The 18,623-nt window shown below is 33.5% G+C and overlaps 3 protein-coding genes across 5 annotated transcripts; 1 reads left to right on the top strand and 2 right to left on the bottom strand.

The window, feature by feature from the left end:
• Nucleotides 1-5,335: 5,335 nt before the first annotated feature.
• Nucleotides 5,336-11,701, bottom strand: LOC140956512 (protein EARLY FLOWERING 5-like). 3 transcript variants are annotated; one of them, XM_073413281.1, is made up of 9 exons: nt 11,447-11,701; nt 10,842-10,935; nt 9,967-10,052; nt 9,019-9,068; nt 8,846-8,915; nt 8,685-8,766; nt 8,106-8,518; nt 6,672-7,184; nt 5,336-5,864 (listed from the first exon to the last, which is right to left on the bottom strand). In XM_073413281.1, the coding sequence occupies exons 1-9, from the start codon at nt 11,528-11,530 to the stop codon at nt 5,652-5,654; spliced, it is 1,605 nt and encodes a 534-aa protein (XP_073269382.1). In that variant the 5' UTR covers nt 11,531-11,701; the 3' UTR covers nt 5,336-5,651. The 3 variants fall into 3 exon arrangements, with proteins under 3 accessions (XP_073269382.1, XP_073269381.1, XP_073269383.1); XM_073413280.1 differs by having other exon boundaries at nt 6,672-7,187; nt 11,447-11,699; XM_073413282.1 differs by lacking the exons at nt 9,967-10,052; nt 10,842-10,935; nt 11,447-11,701 and adding an exon at nt 9,600-9,756 and having other exon boundaries at nt 6,672-7,187.
• Nucleotides 11,702-12,472: 771 nt separating this feature from the next.
• On the top strand, nt 12,473-14,685 carry LOC140956515 (protein SPIRAL1-like 3). The gene is made up of 3 exons (XM_073413284.1): nt 12,473-12,551; nt 13,340-13,627; nt 14,427-14,685. The coding sequence occupies exons 2-3, from the start codon at nt 13,373-13,375 to the stop codon at nt 14,505-14,507; spliced, it is 336 nt and encodes a 111-aa protein (XP_073269385.1). The 5' UTR covers nt 12,473-12,551; nt 13,340-13,372; the 3' UTR covers nt 14,508-14,685.
• LOC140956514 (COBRA-like protein 4) lies at nt 14,560-17,904 on the bottom strand. Its single transcript, XM_073413283.1, has 6 exons — nt 17,772-17,904; nt 17,588-17,667; nt 16,527-16,983; nt 16,295-16,442; nt 15,839-16,116; nt 14,560-15,701 (listed from the first exon to the last, which is right to left on the bottom strand). Exons 1-6 carry the CDS (start codon nt 17,902-17,904, stop codon nt 15,418-15,420), a joined length of 1,380 nt encoding a protein of 459 aa, XP_073269384.1. The 3' UTR covers nt 14,560-15,417.
• Between the last annotated feature and the right edge of the window lie 719 nt (nt 17,905-18,623).

Raw genomic sequence — 18,623 nt, 5'->3', positions numbered from 1 at the left:
ATGATTGAGAAGGAGAGAAAGTGCAGCCCGCATGTAGCACTATCGCGGCACCAAAGTTAATCCCTCGCAATCCCGCCATGTTATGGGAACGAATAATGCAAAAGGGTAATTTTAAGGTGTGAATAACAGTTTCCCTGAAACCGAAAAAGATGAAGGGATGAAGAAGGGAAGACGACACACACCAAATGAAAGGAAGATGCTTATTTTCACTTTCTCCGGCCATAATAAGGCTCCGCGCCGTGTAACGTAGTAGCAGCAAAGGCATGCCACCAACTTTCCGATCGATTGGGGGACAGTAATCCTGACTGAGCTGCGGCCTCTGATCTTTTGAAACTAACCGATCTAATCGAAATTCTTTGAGAGAAGTCAATTATTGTAATTTTTTTTTATAGATAATTCAAATAAGAAAAAGATCATATGCCGATGTTAATTAGTTTGGTAGGATAAAAATGAGGGGAAAAAAATAAAATGCTTTAGAATATTATTAATATTCATTTTTGAAGGCTTAAAAATCAGAGAAAATAAAGAAGAAAATTAAATTTTAATTCTACACATATGAAAGCGCAAAAAATTTGAAATGAGCTTGTTTTGATACGGTTACATGTAAGATAAAACACACGTATCCTACTTTGCTCTTTTCAACACACAAGAGTTTGTACTGTCTAAAAAGGACGCTTACACCATTCGGTTTCCACCTTTTCTTCATTTTATAAAATAAAAGGTATAAAAAGCATATATAGAGTTCTGGTTCTTCATCAATAATATCTTTTTTACTATGCATTTTCTTGCTCTGATTTCAACCTTTTCCCTTCTCCTCCACTTCACTCCCTTGATTATCATGAAACAGCTTCAGTGCACTTCCAATTTTGGGGAGACGAGTGCGATGCTTTTGAGGGAGGCGACATCCTAATCCTTGTGAATGTCATCTTTTCACACACTCGGAACAATCTGGTGTTGAGGGCTGGTAAGAGAGGGGAGGTGGAGAAAGTGGGGGAGTTCACCATGGCTTACGTTGTTACGTCGTTACGCCGTTTGTCCCTCCGCCACGTTGAACAACATTGTCCCCTTGTATCTTTTTTTTTTCCATATGAGAATCCAACTAGGGGTGTAAACGAACCGAACACGTTCACGAACTTTTCGAGCCGGTTCGAATAATATTTGGTTCGAATTCGAGCCGAACTCGAACATGTTCGAATATTTTTCGAATCGAATTCGAACTAAAATTATATTGTTCGATTGTTCGCGAACCTTAGCTATATTTAAAAAATAAATAAAATATTATTAAGTATATTCGATTTAGTATTTGAAAAGTTCGAATCGAATTCGAACTCGAGCCTCAGTTCGAATCGAAAATAATAAAAGTTCGAGTTTCGAATCGAGCTTCGAATATGTTTATTCGGATTTGAGCTCGAGCTCGAATACTGAAAATTCTTAAAATTCGATTCGATTCGTTTACAGCCCTAAATCCAACACAACATTAGAATTTTGTGTCACATTGTGAGATTTAATATATGTCAAGAATTTAATCCATGAATCGGCTTTTCGTTTAACAGTTGTTCTGGAATTAAGTTTGAAATTGTCTCGTAAACTCTAATTCGAACCTAATTGAAACCTTTTGAATTTCACAATCCTGTGGAATTTTAAGTTGCTTCAACAAGAGCTTAAACTCGAAGATGGAAATATAAGCAGAAACAAAATAAATTTAATCAATCAAATACTCCTTGTTTGTTAATTATATAATTTACAATCGCTACATCAAAATCTGCAGTCCTGATCCAAATGAAACACACACTTGCGTACAAAAAGTTTGGTCAAATCAAACTGATCAAATAAAATAATTTATTCCAAGAGACAATCTAATTATTTCAATAAAAAAGTTGTTAAATTTTCAAATAGTTGTTAATGCAACATCTGTAATTGATCAGAATAAAATGACCATAAAAATTTGCTTGAATGAGGACCGAAGGTTTATATTATTATTTTTATTATATTACATATGTGTTCTTTATTGCAATAGTGGACATCTGTAATTGATCAGAATAAAATGGCCATAAAAATTTGCTCGGGTAACTTTTACGCATGTCCACTCTGCTTTGACAGGTGTTTGTGCAAGTTCCCAGAATTCAACATATCTTTTGGTATTTATTCTAATAAAACAAAAGGTATTTTACATAATATTGTTGCATGAAAATTACTCACGATCTCGATGAGTTTGCAAAGATTTGTATTAAAAATCGAATATTTACACACTCGATGTCACGCTTCGATACCGAACATGAATATTTGATGATGTTCAACCATCGCATTATTGATAAACAATAAGTTTTGTAGTACGGTATAAATCAAAACCAATTTATTTCGTAAATATTATAAAATAAATTTACATTTACAATATAAATTTTGAAAACGATAAAAATATGTTGAAGCGTTTACAACTTGAAAATATATTGAAGCGTTTACAACTTAAAAATATGTTGAAGCGTTTACAACTTGAAAATTTTGACTCGAAAATTTGACAACACTTAGGAGAGAGAATTTAAAAAATATAGAGTGAAATTTATGTATTATTTTTGAAAATTTGAGCTTGGGTATTTATAGAGGTGTTTTGAAAATCTTATCATAGTTCGGTTGATTTTCTTTCATAATTTTGTGATAATTCTTCAACAATTTCGAGACGTTCTTTCCATACGTTTTACCTTGCCAATTTCAAAAACTTGGTCTTCGAGTTTATATAGTTTTTGAAATTTATATTAGGTTGGGTAGTTGAATGCATTCTGTTTTCTTGTACTTGCATTTATTATTTTCTTCCGAATTTGATTGATACTCTAGCCCTAAATTCCGAAATCATTGAATAGGATTTTCGAATTTAATATATTTATTGACTTAAAAGTTCTGAATATAATGTATTATTTAGTATTTTCGAATTTATTATTACTCATGATAAAACCAAAATTTTGAAAATACAATTTTATACATGTCTATAATTAAATAAATAATTAAACACCAACGTAACAAATCATGATTCTCAAAATCGAGAGTGTATTCAGCATGTTCGTGTCCCTTAGTGTTTATCTGTCCTTCTCAAGCGCCTATAATTTAACTGCATCCAAGCTTAACTATGGATTTTGTTTGTAATGCGTATATTTTTAAACGTAATTTACACCTTATTTCTTATAAACATAATTATTTAAACAATATAATGCATTAAAAATTTTCGAAATATAAACGTTTAAATACAAGAGAAAATAGTATATATATATAAAACGTGCCTATTACTAAAACTTTAAAAATAATAACTATCTCCAACATGTATAAAAATATTTTGTGCTTTTTTATTTTTATCCAATGGCCAAACAAGAAGATCACGTGTATCTTAACCATAGCTTCACAGTAACAACATTAATCGAACTTGTAGAATAGATAAGCTAGAATATATCTTCCCTGGGTCAAAGCAGCTTCAGGATTTTGATTACTAACACATACAATTAGCAAAATACATGAACCATGTTAACATAATAACTGATAATAGTGACCTTTTTCAAAAAAAAAAAATTAAAGGAAGAAAACAATAATTATTATCTAACATGTTTAGTTGTAATTTCTTGCTTATTGCTCTTCCTTAGATTCATTCAAACTTGTTAGCTTATTTATTTTTCAAATAAATTCAATAAATATGTTGCATGTTACAACATGCATACCTAACTCTAACAAAATTAAGGATTATAAGTTTAAACATTGCAAATTTATATATTTCTACATCTAACATGTCAGTTTACACCCAAACATATCACATATGCATAAACCCATTCATTATAGCTTTTGATATATATAATACTAACATTTTTTCTCATATTTAACATTAACAAAAGTTATTTTCATTTGCTTTTAGGTTTTTTTTACACAAATAGATCAAACTTGATTAGTCTTTTAAAAAAACGCTATATATATGGTTTCATATATTAATTTATTACAAAGAAATCTACATTTGCTTTACTTTATTTTATATTTATTTAATTGTCATACATTAACAAAAAAAATATAAAATTAGACATAGACAAATATAAACACATATTTATCATCTTTAAAATATAAACAAAATTAATCATATGTTGCACAAGAAACTTGGGTAAACACCTCAAAAATTGAGGTGACCATACGTAATAATACATAAATATTACATATTTCTAATGTATAATTTTTTTATTATTTTTTAAACACTTGGTTTAGTTGTGATTTTTCACAGCTTAAATATTTCCGAATTTTTCACAATTGTGAGTTCTTGTATCTAAAATAGTCGATAAATAAATAAATAAAAAGTTATTCTATCATAATTGTAGGAAATACTAGAGAAAAACATGGGAAAAAATTGTTTGAAGATGCTGAAATTATTAAGAAGTTTATCAACTGAAATTCACATATGTTGCTAAGGAAAAATTAGAAAAAAATATTGGTATGATATATCTAACAAAAAATAGTACTCTAATACCTCAATAATATAGAATAATGTAGTATAAATAATAGATAAAAACATATAATATAACATTATGAATTATATTATAATTTAGACTTCAAAGTTCATCAGTCTTATAAATATTTTTAGATTTAGTAAATTGATAATAAAATCCCTTACAAATATTACAATCTATTCAATAAAAATATCATTATATAACCATTATTCTTCGCTATTTTTCAATGCAATTTAATGAAAATATTTGTATTATTAATTTTACATTGATTCTAGTAGCTCTAACCATCTTTTATCATCTAAAACAATATCATTCAATATAAATAAACTCTAATCAAATTTTTTTCATAGTAGCTTAATGAATAGTATCATGATTTTACTTGACAAGAATAATTCAAATAAGACTATATTCTTTTAAAAAAAATTAAATTTGAACAATATAAACAATCAAGCACTTTCTTAACAGAGAACTGCAAAGATAGGAAAAAAAATTAAAGATTCCATAGAAATAATATCGACTCAATTTTGTTGATATTTCTACGCATATCAACAATTTTACGTGTATATTATCGCTCAAAAAATTTTCCAAGCATGGACAAACACAGGGGAAGTTGGTGAAAAATCCCCAATCAAAATATTTCTTTGGGTTCACTCCCTACTCACAAAATTATGGTACACTTCATGTGAAAATGTGGTACACTTCATGTGGAAATGTGGTACTAAAAAAGTACCAAGGTACTGAACACAAAAAAAAACGACGGCTGAGGACTGAAGGCCAATTTCCCGACAAACATACCTAAAATTCTTAAATATATTTTCAAATAATATTTTGCAGAAATATTGAAAACATAACCAAATAATTATAAAAAATTCATATGAGAAACTGCGGAGAAATTATGTCACTAGAGGACTTCGAAACCAAATATTCGCCAGTTCAACTACAGAGAGAGATGGGCAGAAGAATTTGAAGGAATGTAACTTACAATTTCCTTCCTTCCAAGAGAGTAAATAAAATGTATCCCGCCCAAGTAAATAGATCATCAAGGCTTAAAATATCACCCGCCAGAGATCGTCCCGAGTCTCCACACCAATATATTGAAACAACTTATTGACGACGACTCGAGTTGGAAACAACTACAGCAGAAAATGTTTGTGCTTTCGACCTCTAATCATGCAAAGTTTCAGCTCAACTATCAAGTGCACCAAGGGCTTTCATGTCCTCTAAGAATGCAGTGTATGAGTCATCAATACTTTGGGGCTTTGTTGCAGAAGAGGATGAAATGGATTCTTGTTTTGTGCTGGGTGATGCTATAGGCCGGTTAGTGGGTAAAACAGCTGATGATTTTGACTTCGGTTTTGGGAGCGCAGACTCTCTCCTGACGCGTACAGAGGCAGGAACCTGAAAAAAAAAGAAGAAGAGAAAAACTTGATAAAAAGAGGGCATTGCATGTTTAGAAACTTTGAAGAGGCAAGGTAGGGGTAGCAGTAATCCTCCCCCAGATCATAAAATTTCAAAATTTCGTACATAGTTTTTTTGCCAAAGAAGCCGACCTCTTCAAAATTCTTGGGTGCGAGATTATCCTTCCCTAATTTTTCTGAGCAACGCATATTGGCATTGGACTTCATGCTAATGACTATAACCGCTCCACTTTTGTGCCTACCCATTTACTCAAAACTTGTTGGTTCACAATTAACCTCGATACTTTATACTGAATAAACTGTGAAAGACACAATATTCGTATTTGACCTTTTTAAGGAATGCAATCGATTTAACTAACAATTAATTGAACGACAAACTTTAAACACAGAAAACATCAAAGCCCTCTGCGCGTATTAATTTTTACATTATCACCTGAATTTCAATATAATTAGAGCACCGGTCTGAATTCAATTTTCCTTAACACAAACCACTCCGCTAAAAATTAGAGAGATTCACATTCAGAACTCAATCCTCAAGAAACCAGTTTTGCACATTATTTTAAAGCAATCTATTATAATAATTACTTGATTGCATAATGATTTATAACATAACGTGTGAAACTCAATAACGATTGAGGGTCTCTACAACGTTTCCCAACCAGGAGTAGACTGTGAAACCAATTTGATTTATTATTGGGATGCACGTCTATCATCATTCATGCACCACCATATTCAAAATTATTTTGATTTGGTAAATAGGCAAGAAAAAATTAGTTGAGAAACTCACCATAGCTGTAAGCTCAGGGGTATGCTGTGCCAGAGGCTTCTTTACAACAGTTGAAGCAGCAGATTTAACATAAGATGGCTTCTGGGGAGCAGGCATTCTAGCAACAAAATCATCTTGCGCAATGGGAGGTGGGCCAGGTGGAAGTGGTGGTCGCATCATTAGTGGAGGACCAGGAGGAGGTCCAAAAGGTGGCATTGGTAACAATGGCACCAAGACTCCGGGTGGAACAGGTTGTCCGGCAAGTCCTGGGGTGGACAGAGGAGGGCGCATGCCATTTGGGGGCGGCGGCGGCGGAAAGCGCAAAATTCCTGGAGGTGGTACATCAGGCTGCAAATTTGGCTGCATGGGAGCTCCAGGCACTAATGGTTGTTGCCTTATTGATGGCGGGGGAGGAACCATGTTTAGAAAATCTTTGCCCTCGGAAGTAGCTTTTGTTACAGATTCACCCGGTTGATTATTTCCAGACTTTGAAGACAGCCCTGGTAGTGGAGGTGGTGGAGGAAGAACAGTAGGCTTCTGAGACAACCAGAACAAGAAAATCATCAACTAAGAAAATTATTTGACAAGTAATCCGGCCTACATTTGGAATGGAGTAAAATGGAATTGGATTTCAAATGGATTTCGAATAAATTCCATTTCGTATTTTGTCAAAAAAATTAAAATATTATTTAAAACCATCTGATGGCTAGAAAGAAATATTATATATTATTAAAATAGTATCATTTTATGGACAGTATTTTAAATTTCAAAGTAAAACATAGATATTATATTATAACCAAAAAAAATTTAACATTAATTTATATAATTGTGAGTACAACAATATTTTTAGACAAAAATAGATTATTTTGGTGTATGTTAATTACTAATTATATGAATGGCGGTATAATATATATTAATATCATCTCATGTGAACTGTATCCATAAAAAATGATCATTTACACATATCGATAACTAAAGATTTAAGAAAATAAAATAAAATGATTTAACATAAATTGAAAAAAGAATTGATTAATATGATTCAATATGTGATAAGAAGAAAATATAAAAGCTCTTGATATACATGCATTTGTCACTATTTATCAATATATATAAGAAAATCACTTAAGGAAATAAGAAGAAAGATCATGTTGTTATTAAATGTTTATTTTTTTATATATAAAAACAAGTTAATCAAGAGTGATTTTGAGGGGAAAAACCCAAATTTTGATATATGTCTTTTATTATTTGCAGCAGAATAAGTTTTAAAAGAAAAGGATAACAGGCAGAATATCAGGATATGAAAATATTTTGAATGGGCTATAAATAATTGTAACAAAAAATAGATAACTTCTACATGAATTGGCAGTAAAAAGTTCGACGGGAAGCATGACATTTTACAAGATTGAAGAGTAGGCCAAGAGTTTAAACGTAGGAACGAATTATGTAGGAGTATACCTGATTTGAATTCCCGGTGGCTGAATCTTCTGATTTTGCCGGCTTCTCACTTCCAAAAGTACCAGGAGGAGGTGGTTGAAAAGATTGGTGATTGGGTGGGGGAGGAGGAAAAGGAGGACGAACAGCAAGCAGTTCTTTTGGAGGTGGACCAGGAGGAGGCGGCGGAGGCAACGGTGGTGGAGGCAATATCGTGGTAACATCTGTATTTGCAGGCTTTGGAGGCATGGGGGGTGGCGGTGGCAAAGGCAAACCTGCAGGAACAACAGAACCATCTCCAGAATCTAAGTCGGAAATAGGCAAAGGAGGTGGTGGAGATGGAAAAGTCGGGGCTGATAAAGCGGCATCCTCTGACTCGGGCTTTGATGAAGATATAGTATTACTTTCTGAAGCTTCTGCTAAAGGGATCCTGGGTCCTGCAGTTCAAAATAAACAGCAGAATCTAAAATGTACAGATTATGGATGAGGTCACCGAGTAGGGAAGAAGAAATATGGCGTGATACAAAGGAAAAAAGAGCAATTAACATACACCTGGATAGCTTGAACATTGAGTAATATAAAGTAGAAAAGAACAAGGAATACCTATGGAGGACTTAAACATTGGTGGTTTCCCAGGTGGAGGAGCTCCAGAAGGATTTAGAGTAGGGTGATAATATACAGAGTCCTACGACAATAAATCTCTTGTGTGGGTTCACAGATCAACAAAAAAGTTAGTAAACCACGGAAACTAAGTAATAACTTACTTCAGGTCTGGGATGATTGACCCTTTCTTCATCCTCTGCAGTAGTTCGCCTTCTAACAGGTCCCAAATGGCTAGAAAAGGGAAACATAATAGAACTTTGAACTAAGAATTGATATGAATATTCATATTTAAATTAAAATAATAATTTTATAAGTAAAACAAGGGAAAGCTGACCTGAACATGACAGTTGCTTCACCTTTTTCCTTTGCTTTATCTTCGTATTCCTGGCCAACAAAAGGGAAATCAGACCATTAAACTATTATCGACTTTTGAAAGGAAATGGAAAGTTCTATTTCAAAAAGAAGTGGAACATGTAACAAGCGTGTGTTAGACAAAGCCAAAAGCATACTTTATCTGAAAATCATAACTTGAAGTCGTAAACAATTTTAGCACAGACAAAGGATATCCACAATTGACTCTTAAGTCCAGGCTACAGGATTTTGTTGAACAAAATTGTGGGAATCATTGTAATGTTGGAAGCCCCAAGATAAATATTTGTTTTATTGGTAGGACGATTTTCTTTAATGAAACTAATATAGCTGCAAGATTATTTCTGTTTGATGAAACTAATATATTTGCAAGATTACTCAAATTATTTTCCTTGGTCATACGATATATGATTTTTTATTCAAATAATAGTTTGCATTGATAAATTTGGAGCATGTCAACTATAAATTTCTGGATAAAAGAATAAAAATTAAATATGGCGAGAGCATTCTTCATTTCTGAGTAGATTTATTGGGGTGATCGCTTACTTGAGCGACGGAGGGTTCGCCGGGTATTCCCCAGCGCCACGTTGTTCGTGACGCAGGTGATGACCCACACAACTTGCTTTTTAGGACTGTGGAAGTGTCAACTAACCATTTGGATTGACTGACCACCCGAATTGGTTATCTACCCGGATCCTCTTTAATTTGGATAATTATCTATTTGTTGCAAAGCTCGGCGCCAAGCTGTTTTCATAATGATTAACGCAATCTGAAGTACCGATATAATCTATTTTTCTAAAATCGTGATGGAAAACAAGAACACAAATTCATCATTTATGATGTTGCAAAATACATTAATCACTGAGACTATATGATCAAATTTCCTCCTATGTGCATAAGGTTTAGCAATTACCTTCCTCTTCTTGATCACAAGATTCAGTGTATCCTCAAGTTGCCGCTTTTTGTGCTTTCTAGCTTTGTCCAAGGCTCCATCTGCTTCTGCAGAATCAATAGAACACAGATCAGGAGACCGTATAAAAATCATATTTTTCTCTTAGGGAAAAACAAATTCTAATAGTCCAGAGAATCTCTCCCCTTCACTTTCCTTTCTTTCCTGCAACCCTCTCCCCATCATCACTCAAACTGATAATGTGTGATACACAGTTATACAAACAAAATATGCAAAATGTTGACCTATTCGTGGAACAAACATAGAAGTGACAAGTGTTTCATTAAAATAAAACCATGTTTGAACTCTTCAACCACAGGACCTAGATGCAGCAACAACCATATCGTCAGCACACTAGCACTATCATGTGAACAGACCATTTTAATGACAACCACCAGTTCAACGGTATATCTCGAGAATTTGTGTTCTTAGAGAATAAATAAATGACAAAAAAGGGAAAACAAACAAGAACTTTAGGCTAACGAAGGCGATATAAATATATTTGAGAAAGAACTGGGCAATCACATCTTCTACCACAAAAAATTCACTGGGTGGTAATTAGTCAAGTTAAAGATTTGTCGGAGACGCTACCATGCTGATTCTAAAATCCAGTATACCTGAATTAACTAGTGCTACAAAAAATGTGAATAAGGAAGCAGAGTATAGCTTGTTGCTTTAATAGAATCTTTGCAAATAAGATTTACCCAGCTGAAAGACCACCTTTCTCGTGCAACAACAGTGGATAATGCCATAAAAGGGCATACCGTGATTGCTAAAGATACATAATTAATCATGTCACTGGGTATAGTACCAAACAAAAGCAAAACCTCATAACTTACTCATCGCTTCCAGATTTTGAATTTGCTCTCTCAGCGACTCTGGATCCTTCTTTAAGATCCCAACTTCCCGCACCTTCTTCCTTTCCTTTTTATTCTGTATAACATAGTTTCTCATCAACTTCAGTCAGTTGACCATTCCAATTGAAGATTCATATTAACTAGAGTTCATAGCTTCCATCATGGGAGTACCAAGGGAAGTCAAAAGGCATACAATCTCCACAGAAAAAAAAAAATTAAAATCCTAATAATTTTTCTGAAAAAGAACACGATCACCATCATCTATAATCTTGATTAACAAGAGATACACCACACGTCCATAACCAATTCTTACCACGTTAACAAAAATCAACTAAACCACTTTCGTACCAACAAAATTTCTTTAAAAACATGAATAATTCTAACTCAATATGCTCGTATCGAAATTTTATTACTCAGGTTCCATCAATTCAGCTTCGAACAATTCCAATTAAAGGCCTTTTTCTGAATTTAAATAAAAATAAATCGGGGGGGGGGGGGGGGGGGGGGGGGCGTGGCTAAACATATTCCCAATAATTATGCACGTAAATCAACTGCATAAAACAAACTCGCAGCAGGAGGTACCCCACCCGCTTCAATTCCTTTTTACGAATCTCTTTCCGATAAGCATCGGTTGGATTCATGGTTTTTCCACCCTTAGTTGTCTTCACCATTGCGACGCTTATTGCTGATTACTTGAATTCCACTTGTTTTCCTTCGGTTCCTGCCGAGGCTTTTCTGAGAAAAGGGGGGTGTTTTAGCTATTTGGATTTGGGAACGATGAACAGAGTTCGGGTTTGGTTTTCTATACCCGGGTTTACGTCTCGGGTATTGTAGTGGCCCATTTTTTCTATTTGGATTTGATGAAAAACATGATGTATTATTGTATCTTTAATTTATTCAAGTAAATATTAATAAAAAAAATAATTTAATGAATAATCTTACACGTGACTAATTGTAACTAGTAGTGTATTAAATATTCAAAATTTTATAAAAATAAAAGAATATTAGTTATTTCATAATTTTAAAAAACAGATGAGATATGATAATTATTTATAAATTACAAATATTAATTATTTCTTTTTTGTGTTCATGTTTTTGTTATCAATGATTGTTATGTAAATTTGATACATGTGTTTCTAGAATAGGCATGTTTTGTATCGATATTTGTTTTGAGTTTTATCTTGTTCGATCTTCGTTGGTGAATGTTGTTTCAAAGACAAATAAAGAAACAAATCTAAGGAGTGTAAGAAGCACGCAATGGATAAGGTTATTCGACACAATAAAGATATTGAGCTTTGTTTTAAAATAAATTTATCGAAAATAGCACGGGGAGAGAACAGTTTTTTCAAATTTAAATATTTGTTATTATTGTATGATGCCTCATTATAAATTTTAAAATAAACTAATTAATTTTTATTAAGGAAAATTCATTTTTTAATTATGTTCATTAATTTATAAAAAAAAAATAGTAATTAATTATCTGAAATTACTTTAAAATGTTTATGTATAGTAATTAATATAATATAAATCATTTTTAAAATTAAATTAATATATTTTTGTCTTTTTTGAAGTTAAAAAAAAAATATAAATCAATGGTCTTTGGTGTAAGGAAAGGAAGGAATCACTAAGATTAATATAAAGTGTGAGTGTTCACGAGTGTGCTCATCCCTCACTCACTCGATCACAACAAAGGTCAGCACTCTCTCTCTCTCTCTCTACTTTTTTCAAAAATTTCGACGTGAATTGCTTTGAATCGGTTTCAACTGAGATTACATTGGCTTTCAATGTTTTTCAAATCTATCGTTTTAGATCTTTCTGATTTTTGTGATGAAAAAGGTAAAGATCAGTAGCGTCGTTTCTCGAGTTTCTTTTTTGTATTTCGGTTCCGGTCATGTAGATCTGAGCTCCTTTTTTGTAGATTTAGACAGTTGATTTGGTTGTGAGGATCTTGGTTTTTTTATAATTTTGAATTTTTTGGGTCTGCTTTCTAAATGCTAGGAAAATTAGTATTGACTGAAAAGATAAATGATGTATGATTAATGAAATATAAGTTGTTACAACCCAAGTCGTCGAATTTCTGAAAATTTCTTCAACGCTACTTGGTGTTTTCATCGAAGATAAATTCATAGTCAAGGGTGGATCCAGAATCCCGAGTGGAGACCATTTCCGCTATTTTCTAGGGGAGTGTAAAACCACAATGCTAATCTAAAATTGGAGAGTTTTTTATAAAAATAAGGAGGATTTTCTAACAAATTGCAGTTGCGCACCTAGGAGTGAATTGCTTGACAGCCTTTAGGAGAATCTTTTATCCATTATTTTTTTAATTTGATTTATTTTCTGAACATATTCTAATGATGTGTGTAAATAATTGACTGAATTCGCTGTTTCCCGGGAATTGAACATCCTCCACTATAAGCATATGGACAAACTTATGGGTTTAATATCTTTTTTATGTGTATTTTATCTTGTAATTTTCGCAGGTTTTATTTGGGATAAGTTGAACCAAACCTAGAATGGGTCGAGGAGTTAGCAGTGGTGGGGGTCAGAGTTCTTTGGGGTACCTTTTTGGAGATGGTGGAGCCCCTGCCCCAAATTCTACCACAAGCACCGTGGAAGCTCCTCCTCAGAATCAGGCTCCAGTGGCTTGTCAGGCGATACCAGAGAAGGCTCCTTCTGTTTCTGATAAGCAAATTCCAGCTGGCATCCAGGGAAGACAAACGAACAACTATCTCCGAGCCGATGGCCAAAACACTGGCAACTTCCTCACTGTATGCTTATTATCCGATTGCTATTGTTCTGCAATGGTTTTTTACTTTGCTGCACACGCATGTTTAGTGGAAAATTGACTTGACAAACGCTTACTTATTGTGTTACTGCCCAGAGTTGCACAAGATTTAGCCATGTGATTCTGTGACTATAAAAGTTAACCAGTAAAAGCATGCTATAAACCTTTTTTAGATGCAATAGTACACAAATAAAGAACCAACGAAAATCATGCTTGAATCGGATCTGTATTTTTTTCCCATTGATAATTTACACTTTTGAATCTTGAATCTTTTTTTTTTCGTTTGCTGCAATTTCTAGACTCTTTTTCAATGCTTTCACAGTCATACCATGAAAATTGACAGGATTTTGGTCCAAACCCATATGAATATCCTAATCATCATCATTGAATCCATTATATGCTATTAATACTATAGATCTAGAATGCATCAGGTGGGGAACTGATCCATCATTTTCCAATCACGGTCTAGTGCATACAGAAGTACCATCGTGTTCTTTTGCCTTCAAGTTGTTTATTATGATTTGACTTGATTGGATCACCTTCCAATTTAAAGGTCACTGTACATCTGTGGACATTTCATGTTGATCAGGACTTGTGAAATCGATTTGCTATGGGATCACCGTGGGTCCTTTCACTTGTGCACGAGTTGATCGATCCCCATCTATAAGATTTGTGGTCGTGAAATAATGACTATAACATGATATAACATCCTCCATCACGCATAATATCTGACTTTAAACTTTCATGAAGTTATTTTTATACGTGAACTTTTCTGGCAACAGGACCGGCCTTCTACTAAAGTCCAGGCTGCCCCAGGCGGTGGATCTTCCCTTGGATACCTTTTTGGCGGCGGCTCCAAATAATGCCTTTGTCTCAGCACAGTCGAACTTGAGTTTGTGATTTAGTGTTTGCCTCTTCGTATCGTTTGAATTATTGTCATTGCCAGCATGTTTATCTTAAATTTCATCTGACGCTGAATCGTTATGTTGTCTAACTTTGTTGTCCCAAATGGAAGTTGTTTGTGAGCATTTCCTTGCTTCATGGAGCGCTGTTTCTGTATTAAAGTTCTTGTCCTTATTGGTGCTAACTAATATCTGTGAGTGGTTATATTATTGAATTTCTTGTCATGCTATAGTTGCTCGTGGATGTACTTAGTAAATAAGTTAACAAAAATTTGAATCCAGTTTTTATATTCACGACTCGTTGTTAAGTCGGCCTACATCACACGGGCCAGGGAAATTTTATTTTGTATTATTTACTCGATTCCATGGATTAGTGGACTCTATTAATGTAGATGTAAATATAGATCGAATGGTGTTACTTTGTTTGAAGTCTGTTCAACATAAATTACACGTCACAATGTAGTCGTTGTGTGTATTTTTTCTTGAAAAATGGTAGCCCCAAAAATTTAAGTAATTGGAAAGATGACGATATAATTTTCAAATGGAAATTCCATTTTTCGTAAAGATTAAAGATCATGTACTTGTCTGACAGAGTTGCACAAGTTGTTAATGAATTTTTTGGTGGGAAAAAAAACACATCAGGTGTTACAACAAAATAAAATAAAAAACATTGTACCCTCATCCAGAAACACAGCAGAAAATTCATCGTTCATCAAAATCTTCAAAGAGAAAAGTACATGGTTGTGTTTCAGATCTTCACTACGAATAGTACACTTGCAAAAATCTAATCGCCACATTAGAAAGCACACTACAAAAGATAGCAGACAATCCACCATTTCATTAATTAATCACTAAGAAACTGATCTTTTGATCAAATAACCAAAAAGACCCAAATCATGGGACCTGCTGCAATCTTTAAAAAAGTTGCAAGATTATTATGTGCCGAGTTGGGTAAAGTGGGGTATGCATCAGGTGGGGGAAGCTGGCATTCATCGCCATTGAAATAAATCTTCCTTGGGAACCCCCAACCTTGCTTAAATGTAAATGTATCTTTATCCTTCTTTAAAAGTACTTCAGTTTGAACATTTCCCAACGGCCCAGCCTCCATCAGCAGATCATTATAAAACTTCATCCCATAGAACATGCCTGTATCATCTGCGATCGATACAGCACCACTAAAATCTGTCAGTAACACGATGGAGCATGCCTATTCGGGTATGCAAGATTTCGGTTAAATCAACTTAAAGGGAACTCAGATAAGTTAATGCAAGAAAATGGGAATCTGAGCTTACTTATAGACTGGTAGGGAACAAGGGGCTTGTAATCGAAGCTAAACACTTGGGTGACGTTGTTCAGATTAGGATGTTGCGCAACAAGCGTCCACTGCGTGTAGTTCATCTTGTAGTTAAAATTTGTGATGGCCATCTTAACGCGCCAATAATCTCTGTAGTTGGTTTTTACGTGCCAGTGCACGCGTATGGGGCACATGTGATGCGTACATTGTAGCAATGGCGTGTTATCCTTCCTCGGAGTGTTGATCCCCGCCATTTTTAGCTTGTATGAATTGCTCCTGCATGCATTAGTTTGATCAGATAACAAGAAGATGGTAAAGACAATTACCATTTATATTCGGGATATATGGTGATTCAAGCCTACTTGATTCTAGATTAAGCTAATGAACCATTACTAGATTAAATATTCATAATATGGCAGAAAAAGTCACACACAACTTTGAAAGAATTGCTTACATGATGCAATTTTTTTTGTTGTGGCAACCACAAGAACAAGTTGGGCAAGGAACAATGGTCTCATTGTAAAAAGATGAGAAGGAGACACAACAGCTTGGATTCTTGGACACCAATAGTTGAGAGTAAGTGCAGGTCACGTTCCATGTCACTGTCTTGCATAAAACCACCGACATCTTAAACTCGTTCCCAGGAAAAAATAAGAAGAAATAAATTTTTTTCAACATCTTCTTACTCAATACTTGAGTTTTTCGTCTTCCATCAGGTGTAAGGAGTACAGTTGAAGGCACAATCTTTGCAGGTCCGCAAGTGTAGCCCGGTCCGGGGCCGAGCAAAGTGAAATTTTTCGGGAGTTTTACGGTCTTATTGGATGTTCCGGACAGGCCGACGCTGACTTGGAACGAAGAAACCGAGAGGGACGGGTCTTGGCCCCATGATGAAACAACACCACCTTTGCAACAATTAGCAATTTGTTGGTTGTAAGGCACACCAGGCAGTAAATCTACTATTGTGGGTGTTCTTTTACAGCAATGAGGCATATTTCCTTTGAACTTGGAGCAATCTCCTTGCTCGGTTGCTTGTGCACCCACCATAGACCAAATGACTTCTTTCTTAGCCCAACTCCACGCTAAGGTCCATCCAGGGCTCATTATGTGTCGATACATTTGAAAGTTGTTCATTGTCACAACTGCCTATAAACCAAGATTTTGTGGTATTACTTGATTACTAGTTTATTTAAAAGATGTGTCCCAAAAAAGGGACAGACCCCACTCCCAATATAAAAATAATAATAAAGCAAAGCAAAGCAAAGCAAAGCAAAGCAAACTTCGAGATTTATGATATCACTTACAAGGTGGACGACTTGATGTATTTTGAAGGCGAAAGTTGCGAGTTTTAGGAAAAAATAATGTATTAAGTTTCGAAAGTTTTCATTGGTTTGGGCCGATTGACTGTGTTCATTCATCTATTCGAGTACTCAAGATCGTGGACATTAAATATGAAGAAAAATTATATTAAAAGAATTTGATGCGATTATGAATTACATGAATTTTAAAAACTTGTAGCATTTTCTTATTTTTAGAAGGTCCAAATTCAATCAAGCATTTCTCATTTTTAGGAGGTTCATAAACAGGAATGTAGTCAGAATTTTTTATGTGATTCATCATATTGGAGGTTGACAATAATTGTTTTTTGAAAAATTGAAGTGTGAAGTCGCCACCCCGTAGTAGTTAAGCCATCTTCAACTTAAAAATCTATTTTAGTACATGGAGTCATAGATTACATAAAGATTCTTACCACATATCCATCTGCTGTCCATGATATCACATCCCATTTGATTGTTATGTTTCCAAATGGATCCAATGGATCAAATGACTCTAAGCACCAAGAAACGTATAGGATTCATAATCAGTACTTATTGTGTATAAAAGAGCAATTTACAAGTTGAAAATTGTTTAAATATTTGAAAGGGTGAATGTACCTGCTTGCAGAAAGTTCACAAACAACAAGATTGCCCATAAGTAGAGCTTCATATTGGGAGAGTATAAAATTAACCATTTTCTGTGATTCATTTTTCTTTCGGTTTTGTGTAAATGTTTTGGAACATTTATCATAGGGTTATAACATAAAAAGAATGTATGTCTCTATAAAAGGATTTAATTAATTGGTAAGACAAGTGATTTCACACCTAAAAGTTGTTGGCATTTCAATCTTTCCATTGCCCTGTCTCATCGTATGTTTTTGGCTTCATTGTACTTCGATTACATGGTGAACTTCTAAAAACTCAATGGGAATTTAAACTTCAGCCCAGAAAATCGAAAATGTTATAAGGGAAAATAAACAAAACCACGTAATTCTAGGGGTGTTCAGAAACCGGACCAAATCGGACCAAATCAAATTGTATGGTTTGGATCGTTTTTAAAATTATTCAAACAGAAAAAATGGTTTGATTCAAGTTTATGATAAAAATAAACCAATTACACTAATATAAATTATGTAATATTTTTTGTTAATTTTGTATTATTTTTTTGTCATAGAAATATATAATTTGATTTTAAGTTTTTATTATATTATTAATGAGCATTATAACAATACAATTATATTGAAAATGTATTTATTGTAGATTTTAGCTTAATAAACATATGCACACCCTAAAAGTTTATGTTATTTATAAGTTGCAAAATTTTATAACTTATATAGTTATTTTTATTTATACTATTTTACTTATAATCATTCTATATAATATCCAATCAACTTCTAACAATTGTAATTTTTCCAAATTGCAATATTTCATGTACTTAATTAATTATGAAACTCAAAAAGATTTTAACAT

Source organism: Primulina huaijiensis, chromosome 14, assembly GCF_012295235.1.
Source record: "Primulina huaijiensis isolate GDHJ02 chromosome 14, ASM1229523v2, whole genome shotgun sequence".
NCBI classification, from domain to species: Eukaryota; Viridiplantae; Streptophyta; class Magnoliopsida; order Lamiales; family Gesneriaceae; genus Primulina; species Primulina huaijiensis.
This window is presented reverse-complemented; position numbering and strand designations above follow the sequence as displayed.

Coding starts and splice junctions, on each gene's coding strand:
- LOC140956512 (XM_073413280.1), bottom strand. CDS start 11,530: ATGGTGAAGACAACTAAGGGTGGAAAAACCATGAATCCAACCGATGCT. Junction 10,053..10,841: donor TCAAAATCTGGAAGCGATGA/GTAAGTTATGAG, acceptor TTGATTCTGCAG/AAGCAGATGGAGCCTTGGAC. Junction 5,865..6,671: donor CCCCTGAGCTTACAGCTATG/GTGAGTTTCTCA, acceptor TTTTTTTTTCAG/GTTCCTGCCTCTGTACGCGT.
- LOC140956515 (XM_073413284.1), top strand. CDS start 13,373: ATGGGTCGAGGAGTTAGCAGTGGTGGGGGTCAGAGTTCTTTGGGGTAC. Junction 13,628..14,426: donor ACACTGGCAACTTCCTCACT/GTATGCTTATTA, acceptor TTCTGGCAACAG/GACCGGCCTTCTACTAAAGT.
- LOC140956514 (XM_073413283.1), bottom strand. CDS start 17,904: ATGATAAATGTTCCAAAACATTTACACAAAACCGAAAGAAAAATGAAT. Junction 16,984..17,587: donor GGACAGCAGATGGATATGTG/GTAAGAATCTTT, acceptor CTTGGTTTATAG/GCAGTTGTGACAATGAACAA. Junction 16,443..16,526: donor ACGAAAAACTCAAGTATTGA/GTAAGAAGATGT, acceptor TATGCAAGACAG/TGACATGGAACGTGACCTGC.